The sequence below is a fragment of the Leuciscus leuciscus genome, assembly GCF_965113295.1.
Source record: "Leuciscus leuciscus genome assembly, chromosome: 19".
NCBI classification, from domain to species: domain Eukaryota; kingdom Metazoa; phylum Chordata; class Actinopteri; order Cypriniformes; family Leuciscidae; genus Leuciscus; species Leuciscus leuciscus.
Genome location: NC_138743.1, coordinates 13,024,402 through 13,036,911, shown reverse-complemented (window position 1 = coordinate 13,036,911; position 12,510 = coordinate 13,024,402). Strand labels below are relative to the sequence as shown.

Genomic DNA, 12,510 nt, shown 5'->3' with positions numbered 1-12,510 from the left:
GTGTGCAGTTGCATTGGGAGGGGTCTAGCACCAGGCGCCATTGAATTGTTTTGCCGGTGGACACAGACACACCGCGGCTGTGCGCAATTCAGAGAAGCAAAGCGGCCGTCGGCTCTCCCTGGATTGCAATAGTCTAACAATCGAGTCTTTTAGTTTTCATAGACCATCTACACTAAACCGACAACATGAGTGAAATCAACGTAAAAAAGCTTAAGGTGAACGAGTTGAAGGACGAGCTCAAGAAGCGTCAGCTCTCCGACAAGGGGTTGAAGGCCGAGCTTATGGAGCGGCTGCAGGCCGCGCTCGATGCAGAGGCCCAGAACGAAGAGGAAGACGCCGTCGCGCCAGAAGCACCAGAAGAAAAGGAGGCCGATGGAAACGGTGTTGCAGTCAAAAAAGAATGCACGGGTGAAGAAGAGCCAGAGGGCGAGAGCATGGAGGCCGAGGAGCAAAATGGAGACGAGGGTGATGCCGCTGTTGTGGGTGATGGTCAGGACGACGAAATGGGTGAAGAGGAGGAGGATGGGGACGCCGGCGTGGAAATGGACAAAGCCTTTGAAGAAGATGAGGAGGAGGAGGACGACGACGATATCATTGACAAAATCGACGATGAAGACGGTGAGCCTCAGTCTCATCCATTAGAGGGTGAGCTTTTTGTGTTAAAAATGGCTTTCTAGACGCCGGGAGTATCGTGTTCACGTGTGCTTTGAAGCCGGTGAGATCATCATTTAGCATATGTGGCTAACGGCTAACCGGTGGCTATTGTGTAGATGGCTAATGAGCTAATCCTGTCGGTTTCACTTTACTATCTGGTTTTTCCAAGTGGTCTAACTCGGTTGAGTTTAAGATTTTGATGGTTTATTTGTTTTTAGCCGTGTCAGCAAAGCTAACTTATATAAATCACCCGCGCGAACCTTTTGTTGTTAGAGGTAACTTATGTTGGTTATTGTTGATATTTCGTTACGATAAAAGGTATATTTATATTCTAGTCTACGTCTAACGGATTTTTATGCTTTATTGTACTGTTTTGGTCGGTTTTGGTAGTTTCAGAAAACTCGAATTGTCTCGCGGGAGGATCGCCTCGTTGCATGCTCATGGCGGGTCGCCCTCGCGCGGATACATACGTTGCTCTGCACAAAACCTTACAGTAGACAATGCAGAAGTGCGGGGGTTACAGTGAAATAATATATTATCGGCGGGTGATACGGTTAGTTATATTATACAATGGCGGAAAAGTACTTCTAGTCTCGAAAGAAAGGTGCATTGTGTAGTTTCGGTTCAGATTGCTAGAAGGCGCCATTTACTTCCGCACAAGGTCGGTTCAGGATAATGTGTTGATGTTCCCCAGTTATTTGTCATCAAAGATGTGAACATGGTTAGCCAGCTACAATAGGCTAAATATATATTTTAAAATAAAGTATTTGTTTGTCAATGCATTACATATTGTAGAGAAAAGCACTTAACACACTCACATTTTTGTCTGATCTGCTTTATGCAGTCAGATCAGTGCTTGCAATTTGAATCCTGAATGCCATAATGACATAACCAAGCAAAGTATTCTGTCTGATCAGAGGTGGTCGGTTCATTATGTAACTCTGAAGTCCGAGCACTCCTGTCGTGTGGGCCACCCTTAAAACCCAGGGTCCAACACGTCCGGGCATTTCATTACTGTTTGTTTTATTTTCAAAGGGGATGCGGACAAAGACATCAGTGCTGATCAGAAGAATAAGAAGGGTGTTAAGAGACGCCGAGAGGAACATGGAAGGGGCTACTTTGAATTTATTGAAGAAAGCAAATACAGCCGGTAAGGATGGAAGTAATGGCCTTCATTATCCCCGAAGTGCCACTTTTAATATATATATTGGCTTTAAGTGCCAATGCCTTACCTAGAAAAATGCAACCCTCATTTACCTCTTAAAGTAAAACTTTGTTGGGGGTCATTCCTGGCTAATACAAAACACCTTACCTGCAGAAAGCTCATGAAACAATTGGAAAAAAAACAATGTTATTGTCACACACACTTGCACTTTTGTCAGGCTGACTGTATGCGCGTGTGGCGATTCAGACAGTGACCAAAGCAATGACGATAGCACAAGATGCGGTTTCTTTCATGGCTGGGTGGGGGGTGATGGGGCAGTGGCGTAGAGTTTGTATCGCACAGTGCATCATTACGTAATGGGGCGGTAAAGTTGCAAATTGTTGTTTCAATCTTCAGACGTTCCTTTGTCGTTTGTATTTTGATTTCGATTTTTTTCTTTGTATAATGTAATATCTTTCAGTTGTTGTTTTTGTGTATGTGTATTTAGATAAAGTGTAAAGTATTGTAATAACTCTTCCTTTTAAAGTTTTTCATTTGTGGTCATCAGGTAAGTACAACCAACCATTTGCAAACTCTTGCAACTCTTCACATTGCATTAAGAAAAGGAAATATATTTATTTCTGTAATGCATGTTCTTTCTCTAAGTGTGTGGTGCTCAATTCCAGACATAATACATTCATTAGGAATCTTCTGTCTAGGTTTGATTTTCTAAGTGAACCAATGTTTGGATGGCAAATTTTCCCATTCTGCTTTTCTTTCAGCATATGGAACAAAAGGGAAGATGTAAATATTTTAATTTATCAATTTCAGTGGGTCTCAAGCCTAAAAAATCTACAAAGATGTTCGATACTTTGCGAGTCATCCTGTAGAAGCTGTTTTTTCTAACACGGAAATTCTAGCAATATCTGACCCAGTTACCAATGGCAGCCATTGGTTTATTGAAGGGATGATCTAGACAGGGCCGTCACTTGAATTTATGGGGCCTGGAAGAACATAATGGTGGCAACTCCCATATACTCAGAAATGTAAAGACTTGTTTAATGACCCTGAGATGACATCTGTGGCATACTCTTGGTTACCATGGAAAGCAATTTCAACTCCTTTAGTTTGTAAAAACTAGTGCAGTAGAAGTCTATGGGGCAAATATACTATTTGCTGTCTACATGCTTGTTTTCTTTTAGCAATCTAAAACAAATACAGATGGTTTCATTTCTATTTTAGAATGTTGGATTTTGTCATGACGGCAAATTTCCTCTTCCAGATGTCCCTTATAAAACTATTATTCTAAGGTTACTATATATATAGATATAGATAAAACGTTAATTTTAACCCTTTTTGTTGAAGTCTTTTGTATTGTCTGTATAGTCAAAGATAGGCCAAAACAGATTTATGGACTTTAGTTTATTTTGACCTTTCCAGAAAGATTTGCATATAAAAACCCTTAGACCTTTTCAGACCATGACTTAATAAAACGAAAATGTCAACAACCTCTTCACGTTGCAAGATATTTCCACTTTCTATTTCACCAACAAGTTTTCTTTCAGGCTTCGTCATGGGGTAAACTGGTAAGCAATGATGGCAAATTTTGCATTCATAAATGTGAATTTACAAAACAGTAAGAATGTTATGAGCAGTCAATGTAAGGTAATGCAAATCTACTGTTGGTGCTGCAGTGGCTATGAGGAAGGACCTCACCTGGACATTGGAAGCATGCCAGTCCATCACAGTCCAATTGTTGTGCTTCACTCGTGGAATTAATGGCTTATTGCCTCTATTTCAGGGCTAAGTCTCCCCTGCCACCTCTGGAGGAAGAGGATGAAGAGTTTGACGACACACTGGTCTGCCTGGATCCCTGTGAGTGCTTTAATAAATGAGTCCAGCATCTCAAGCATACTTTATTAAATTATAAAAAGTTCTCTTAGAAAATATAAACACAAACCATTTTAGAGTTTTAGCTTGTATAGGTTTTTAAATTGTTCTTGTATAGTTTAACTTGTTACTTGCCATAAAATTAGCATGGTGTTAAACCAACCAACCTTTATAGGTCAAGAAGCTCACTTACCAGGATTGTAGAAATGTTATAAACTGTAAAGTTGCTGTTCTTGGACTAAAACTCTTTAAAATTTTCGATGACTCCGTAGACAATTGCGACCTCCATTTCAAAGTCTCCCGAGACCGATACAGCGCCTCGTCCCTCACCATGGAGAGTTTTGCTTACCTTTGGGCAGGTGGCCGTGCCTCCTATGGAGTAAACAAGGGCAAAGCCTGCTTCGAAATGAAGGTGGGTACTGTGGCATTTTTATGTAACGGGATGAGGAAGTGATGAATTTTGGATCAGTGCGTTATTCATTATTTGTCTCCTGCATTTGCAGATCACTGAGAAAATCCCAGTCAAGCATTTAAACAGTAAAAACATGGACTTTCATGATGTCCATATTGGCTGGTCCCTGGCTAATGGAAGTCTTTTGCTGGGTAAGTGCAGTTAACATGGTTCCAATGTGGCCACAATGTATGATTGTGCAGCTCTATTTAATATTTTTTAACACTTATGACTGTTATATTACTGTTCTAGGTGAGGAGGAGCATTCCTACTCCTATTCGGGCAAAGGGAAGAAGACTTCAAACTGTGTGACTGAAGATTACGGGGAGAGTTTTGATGAGAATGATGTCATCGGCTGCTTCATTGTAAGGCCTGGAGTTCACATCGCTCTCACAACAGTTGTTTTTCCCCTTTACTTCAGATTTATTTTTATGTACTTTGTTGTAATTTGTTCTTTATCTCACCTAGAATTTTGAAGCTGATGAAGTGGAGATTTCATTTTCCAAAAATGGCAAGGAACTTGATGTGGCTTTCAAGGTCAATAAGGAGACCTTGGCCGGACAAACTCTGTTCCCCCATGTTCTTTGCCACAACTGCGCTGTTGAGTTCAATTTCGGTCAGAACGAGACACCATTCTTCCCTCAGGTGGAGGGCTTCACCTTCCTGCAGCAAATTCCTGTGGATGAGCGTATCAGAGGACCTAAGGGACCTGAGACCAAGAAAGATTGCGAGGTACTCACCTCAAATCAGTTTGTTTTTGCTTTTTTAAAAACGTTTTATTCATCAACTGAAGAAATGTATCACGGTTCATATTAGAATGTTTTCTGAAGTGTTTTATCTTTTCCAGAACAGGAATAAATTGGATTTTAAATTGTAATATATTTGATTAATATTATTACTAATAAATAATGTTTTTATTTGTATTAAATTATATTTTATTATATTGCTCTAATATATATTAAAATAGAAAGAAAAATATTTAAATGGTACTATTTCACTTTTTGGTCAAATAAATTCAGCCTTGATGGAGCATGAGACCTCTTTTAAAACATTTTGAACTCTAGTGTAAAAAAACAACAACCTATGAACATTCACAACACGTGAAACAACTTGACAGTGGGTAATATTTGTTGTGCATGCATTAATGATATGATTATCTCTGTTGTTTTCAAGGTGATTGTCATGGTCGGCCTTCCTGGATCTGGAAAAACTGCTTGGGTAAAGAAACATGTTGAAGAGAACCCTGGGAAGTTCAACATCCTCAGCACCAACACTATTTTGGAGAAGATGATGGTGAGTGTATTTTTAAATTTTTATCCTGTCTTGCTTCCTGTCTTATTTTCTCATCTAATCTCATTTTTTGTACTTGCAGATTGACAGCATGAAGAGGCAAAACAAAGACACCACAAAGCTCTCAGCCATCTCTCAGCGTGCTCCTTTGTTCCTGGGCAAGTTTATTGAAATTGCTGCCCGCAAAAAGAGAAACTATATTTTGGATCAGACTAATGTCTCTGCACCGGCCCAGAGAAGGAAGATGTGTCTGTTTGCTGGCTTCCAACGCAAAGCTGTAGTGGTCTTCCCTACAGACGAGGCCCTTAAGGAGAGAGCGCAGAAGAAAGCGGAAACCGACGGCAAAGATGTACCCGAGCACGCCGTTCTAAAAATGAAAGGTAAGATGTGATGTCTTATTTCCTCATTGCAAAACCAACGTACATAAAGTAGGATTACAAAATGTTTTTTTTTTTTTACCTCTTTACAGGTATCTACACATTGCCAGAAGTAGGAGACTGCTTCTCAGAGGTCACCTATGTGGAACTGCAGAAGGAGGAGTCCGTCAAGCTCTTGGAGCAGTACAAGGAAGAGAGTAAGAGTGCTTTGCCACCAGAGAAGAAAGTCAACCAGGGTACCTTGACCCCCAGAAAGGGAGGTGGACGAGGCAGAGGGCCTAAGAACCAGTTCAGTAGGGGTGGTGGTCCAGGACCACGTGGAGGCAGAGGTGGATTCCAGCCCCGTGGAAACTTTAGAGGATGTAAGTGGCTTTTTGTGGACTAATACAGAACTTTTGTATGAGGTGCTCTTCAGTGAGCTGCCATTGAATCAGTTAAAATGAGGTCTATTTATAATTAAAATATTTTTTCCTTTCAGTACCAGTACCACCTCGTGTTGGCGGTTTTAATCGTCACCCACGTGGCTACATGCCACCCCCGCCACCACCACCTGTCTTCCGAGGCGGGTTCCATAGTCGAGGCAGCTTCAGCAGAGGTGGAGGCGGTGGGATGCCCAACCGGGGAATGGCTCCCAGGGGTGGGCACATGAGGGGCGGGCACATGAGGGGCAACATGGGCAGCAGAGGTGGAGCAATGAGCCGTGGAGGGCCTGCAAACAGAGGTAACATGCACCGCGGCGGTGGACCCAACCACAGAGGACACTTTCAGCAGGTTAGTTCCTATATTTTGCAACCAAATACACTATTATTAAAAAATAGGGGGTATGATTGTTTTTTGAAAGAAATATTTCAACAATATTCTGACCAAGGCTGCATTTATTTGATTGAAAATAGTCGAAACAATGTTTTTAAATATTATTACAGTTTATTATACAAATTTTCTGTTTTAATATATTTAATTTATTCATATATTTTTTCATGTGATGGCAAAGCTGAGTTTGTCAGATGATCCCTTAGAAAACATTTGAATATGCTAATTTAGTGCTTAAACATCAATGCTGAAAACATTAAAGTTTTGATATATATATATATATATAAAAAAAAGTGTGTACAGAAGTATTTAGCAAAAAATCCAGTTTTAACTCTTTGATTAATTTAATGTATGCATGCTGAATAAAATTAATTTCTTGAAGAAATTTACTGACTCCAACCTCTTGAATTGTACATCCTTATAAACTTCAATTTGATCTGACTTTGACATGGAGAGTAATTTTGAATTTTCATATTCTTAGAAGTTCCGCGGCAGAGGAGGCCACCAGCAGAATCGTGGGGGTTTTGGCAACAAAAACGGGTCTTTTGCCCAAAACTTTAACCAGAGTTGGCAACAAGGGGTGAGTAAAGTTATGTATATTATTGAGAAAGCTAACATTTGATTGGGTCACAAATGAATCATACATACTCTTTCAATTAGAAATCCAACAACAGATTGGCTACAGTTTCCAAAATATTTTACAACAAAATCAAATTGTAGTCCATTTGACTGATTCAACTTTCTTTGACCCCTTAGTTCTGGAACCAGAAGCCATGGAATCAACAGTACCACCCAGGATATTACTAAGTGCACATTTGTATTAAAGACTCATGGCCTCTGTTGCACTGAGATGCACAGCCACAGAATATCCATCCACTTTTATGGTCCTCGTTTATTGTAATTTTTTAAAGGAAGTCCATTTTTAAATGAGAAGCAAGTGGCAAACAAACATTCCGCCTCAGAAGTAAACAGTCTACGTTCTACATAGGTGTGTGATGTCTTCACTCTCAGATTTTTGTAAAATGCATTTCCTCCCCCCTTTTTTTGTATCACAGCTTTGATATTGTTATATCAGGAATCACTGCATATGTCTTGCTTTGAATTTCAGGGTTGTGAATTTTATTCTGTAAAATGTCATTTTTACTCATTGTAAATTATTTTATTATTTTAAGTTCTTTTGCGCAAGTTGTAGTGTTAAAAAATCCCTGTGAACCTTAATATTTTCAAAACTTTTGTCAATAATCATTCATATTTACTCTACTTTTCATGTTCAGTGGAGGAGTGAAAATATTGTTCTTTATTTACTGTTTGCATTTTCAATTTTTTCTTTGTTAGCCCAGACTGTAACAGTTACTTCATAGGTTTGCAATAAAAGATGTGCTTGCTTTTCTATGACTTTTTATGGCTTTTGACTGATATCTTGAACAATCCATTTAAAAAAAGCCTTTGAATGTCAATCAGATTTGTCTCTTAATTCAGCACCGTAAGACCTTTCAGTGTCTTCCTGTCTCATACGGTGGAGATATTTGTAAATCAATTTAGTTCATGTGACTTTTTAAATGCATTGCATAGTTTCAAAAGTAAATGTATGCATTTGTATCATGTAAAAAACCAAGAGAAGCCATGACGAAACATGTATATTCATTGAACTTATTTACACAAATCAACATTTTATCAACAATAACTTCAAATATATATTGTACGTTAAGCTTACTAATACTTCTGAGTAACATTTTGTGGCAACACACTTTAAAATGGTTCTGCAAAACCTTATGTGAGTAACCACTAGATGGATCTATTTGATAATGCAACTTTCCCATTTCTGGTCCACAATTTGGACCGTTTTATTACAGGATAAAATGTTTCCGTTGGGATTAACTGGGCAAATAGTGGCCTTGATGACAACGGTTTTAGATATAACAGCCAGCACATAAGCAAGTTCTTTTGTTAAATTCTCAAATGCATTATTAATGTTACATAGAGCGAGCTGTGAAATACTGCAAAGTTGAAGGTCATATCAGAATTTTCTAACTGATCTGGCTTTTCTAAATTTAAATGACCTGCATTTTGATACTCTTTCAGACCACATCTCACAAACCCATGATCACATCCTGTTTTTTGTCAAGACAAGCCCTTGACTTGTTTCAATTAATATATTTCTTAAAAAGTGCCAAATGGCCAAAGAAAAAGGGCAGCTATTTTGACTTAAAATTGGTGTATTTAATCATGATGTAATAGTTTAAGTGGATTTTTTTTTTAACTGTATACCATATAAATTGATGTAAAAGTATTATTTTTTTCTTGAAATGATTTCATGTGGGATCAAATAATGACCCTGTCCCTTATGAAATTAGTGCATAGCATGGCATGAGAGATTTGCAACGATTACTACGTAGACCTTGCTTGTGCTTTTTTGAGGACGAAAGTGTCTAAATTTTACTAAAAATGTGGCATTATGTGTTGTTTAGAGATGGCAGGTGGTATGGTTTATGATGTTTGTATTTTGGCATTGTTTTCTTTTTTCAACGAGATGAATGTTAAAGTGTTTCATGATGTAAGGAAATGTGTCATTAAATAATGTAATAAACGTATGAGATTAATCATTGTGTTTTGTTCTCTAATGTAAAGTATTTCTCTTAATATCATTTAAATAGTTACTGTGGGAACTACTAATGTCATGAAATAAATGACAAAAGAAATTAAAAAGATTCTTAAGTTAAATGTTATTTGAATGAAGAACATGTTTTGACTGATATTTTATATGGTTACCACCATACTTTTTTCTATATGTATCAGAACCCTTTATGCTATTAGGTATGTTTAAATAAGGATCTTGACACCCCTTTTTAAACTACAAATTGTTCTGTTTAATAAGTGATTATTTGTGTGTGTAGAGTAAACAAAAACATAACTGCCTTGTGTTGGCTATTTACGTCTGCTCTCCATGTGGCCATCTGCAAACACTGGAATATGCAAATGTTTATTTGGTTTAAGAAGAGGAAAAGTCACTAAAAGAGTAGAGGTTTCAATGAAAAATAGTTTAATTTATATTCAGTCAAAGTGACATTTACAACAAACCCATTCTATTTCCTGCTCAAAATATAACATCTACAACTCAATCTTTTCAGTTCATATGGCATCATATACAATGCAAAAATAAATGCCTATCAATTTAGCAATATTTACAAATTTATACAAAGTGCTTAAGGTATGTCATGAAGGCTAAGTTGCCAACACCCTTTCTTAGCCAGCCTATAACAAAATACAGTGCGTCATCACGATGACTGATGGTCGATGGCAAATGGCATATTCATACAACTGAAATATTATCCATTGCGCATCCACATTGTTCAACAATCATGTTTGGGAATTCAGCCACCTCAATTTCAGTATAATCTCCTTTTTTCACTAAATACATCATCGGTAGAGGCGCGCTCTCCACAACCGCGCACTTTCTCTCTCCGTAGCCGTAGTTGCGCTTGGGCTGCCGGCAGCCGCCGTTGCACCTGAACGCCTGATACCCGGACGGTTCGATGATCCAGTACTGGGTCCAAGTCAAGGCTCGGAAATTGATGAAGTATTTTTCCCTGCAGCACATTTCACTGTCTTTGTTGGTTTCACAGTCTCCACTAGACCTGCAACGTGAACAATAAAAGAATATTAACACATTGTTGGAGCGTTTTTAAATGAAACACGTAGCCTATACCCGTTTTATTTTTAAGAAATTAATTCCGTAAGGCTTTACTGCCGGTGTTAAGCTACATAGCCTTAATTATAATGATAGGATAATTCTTTTGACTATTTGACAATTAAAAAAATTCCGCAAGAATTAACATTGAAATTATTTATTGCTAACTCTATGTATAAAATATTTATTTAAAAAAGTAGGTCTATTTATGTGACTACATTTGCCACATTTACACTATAGCCTAAATGCATAGACCTAACCTAATTTATTATTTGAGCATAGGCCCTTATATATATATATATATATATATATATATATATATATATATATATATATATATATATATATATATATATATATAAAATAATATTATATTATATATTTACAATTACATTTAACAATAACTGGAATATAAATTAACCAAATTAGCATATTAGGCCTAGGCCTAATAGGCTACTTCTTTTTTTTTTTAAAGCAGGCCTATGTAACAGTAAATGTTACATTTTATTAAAGTTAGGATTAAGTAATTAAGTAAAAAGAATAAAAAATAGTGAAAAAATAGTATTAAAAAAATGTTCTTTAAAACTAGAATACTTTTTTCACAAGGTGTAGCCTAATACAAGGAAGGCCTAGGCTACTCCAGAAAAGAGGCGAATATTAAGAAATGAAGCCAGGCTTACCCAAACTCTTCGAGGTTGAGGGTGTAAAGAACAAGCTCAGGTTTTCCCAGAGTGTTTTCGTTTGGATCTTGAGTTGTGAAGTGGACACACTTGGCCATTTCTGCCGCGTAACTGCCGGGTCTCTCGCCCTCGATCCACACCTCAAGGTGCATGGGCATCTCCATTCGGCTTTTCGACCAATAGTGTACTGCCTGGGTGACATCAAAGCTCTTCCAGCCGGTTTCGTGAATGGGAATCAATCTGAGGAGGTAATGGTTGTTACAATTAGCATGCATGTTCCTTAACGCCAATCAGCAGTGGAATTAGCATAATGAAGAAAGAATAATGACTGTCTGTGGCCGTCTCTGCTTACCTGGAATCCACTAGTGAAGTTCTGTTTGACCCGTCTTCCAGAAGTTCTACCCAGTAGATGCTCACCCTAGCGTTGTTGACGGGCCGGTGGCCCTTTCTCTCTGGGATGGAGCGCTTGTGTGGGGCTTTCTTGAACAGTTTCAGTTCTGCCATGGTCACTTCACTGTTCTCAGGGATCCTTGATGTCATCTCAAAGACCACACGTTGACGTGTCGTGTCAGAATATACAAATTCACCAGAGATGTCTGGAATAGACGAGAGCAATTTATTAATTTTTTTATTTTTTAAAACTATGTTTTAAAGTTATAAGTTACTATTTAAAGTTTTATTTTTTTAAATTGCAGCATATTAAATGTTCATTTGCATGGCACAATTTATGCACTATTTTTTTGCATTTAATGTCAGTTTACTGGTTCTTTGTCTCAAAATTTTGCATTAGGCTATACATTGTGCATTTAAGTTAATTAAGCAAATGAATCTTACCTGCATTTCCAGGGATTCCCCTCAGGATGCCGGCTAAACTGGGAAGCGAGCGGCGTTTCCTTGCGTGGTGCAATTTCAGCATGGAAACATATTTGTTCTTAATGTGCGCTGGAATCACAAGGTTCTCCAGATCCCTCTTGTGAATTTTCGGAACTTCATTAAGTCCCAATTTCTTCAGGAGAGCCTCTTTCATGTCTTCATGGGTGAAACCCCTCACCATCGCGAAAAATGCTGCGCAAAGGAGGCAAGCGGTACGGATTGAGGACATCGTTTACGCGAAGGTGCAGAAGAGGTTCTGAGTCTGTGCTGATGTTCTCGGTCTGAAATGAATCTGCTTTGACAGCGGCCCGGCCTTATATGCACCCGTTAGACCCCCAGTTGTTCGCACTTTGTCAAGGGGGGGGGGGGGTGACTGACATCATAGGGAAGGTGAATAGGTGATACATGAAAGCTACGATTCATCGGAGAAATGAACGCAAAATGCACAACTTAAAACTAGAATGATAATTCAAATAACCAATTTTTATTTAAATAAAAATAATTATAATAATACATAATACAAACATTTCCAGTTTCAAGATAATAGATAGATGATGATAGATATATGTATAATAGATGGATACAGTAGGCTATGTATAATATAGATAGATAGATAGATAGATAGACAAACAGACAGATATAGATAGATAGAT

At 38.0% G+C, this 12,510-nt stretch overlaps 2 protein-coding genes across 3 annotated transcripts; one reads left to right on the top strand and one right to left on the bottom strand.

Annotated features, from left to right (window-relative positions):
- Positions 1-26: 26 nt before the first annotated feature.
- On the top strand, positions 27-8,006 carry hnrnpub (heterogeneous nuclear ribonucleoprotein Ub). Of its 2 annotated transcripts, none has more exons than XM_082148209.1 (13): positions 27-618; positions 1,690-1,804; positions 3,600-3,673; positions 3,961-4,100; positions 4,192-4,291; positions 4,392-4,504; positions 4,608-4,871; positions 5,313-5,432; positions 5,512-5,809; positions 5,899-6,168; positions 6,285-6,577; positions 7,098-7,196; positions 7,373-8,006. In XM_082148209.1, the coding sequence occupies exons 1-13, from the start codon at positions 186-188 to the stop codon at positions 7,421-7,423; spliced, it is 2,370 nt and encodes a 789-aa protein (XP_082004335.1). In that variant the 5' UTR covers positions 27-185; the 3' UTR covers positions 7,424-8,006. The 2 variants fall into 2 exon arrangements, with proteins under 2 accessions (XP_082004335.1, XP_082004334.1); XM_082148208.1 differs by having other exon boundaries at positions 27-645.
- lft1 (lefty1) lies at positions 7,504-12,128 on the bottom strand. The gene is made up of 4 exons (XM_082148272.1): positions 11,819-12,128; positions 11,337-11,580; positions 10,985-11,224; positions 7,504-10,251 (listed from the first exon to the last, which is right to left on the bottom strand). Exons 1-4 carry the CDS (start codon positions 12,084-12,086, stop codon positions 9,927-9,929), a joined length of 1,077 nt encoding a protein of 358 aa, XP_082004398.1. The 5' UTR covers positions 12,087-12,128; the 3' UTR covers positions 7,504-9,926.
- Positions 12,129-12,510: the final 382 nt, after the last annotated feature.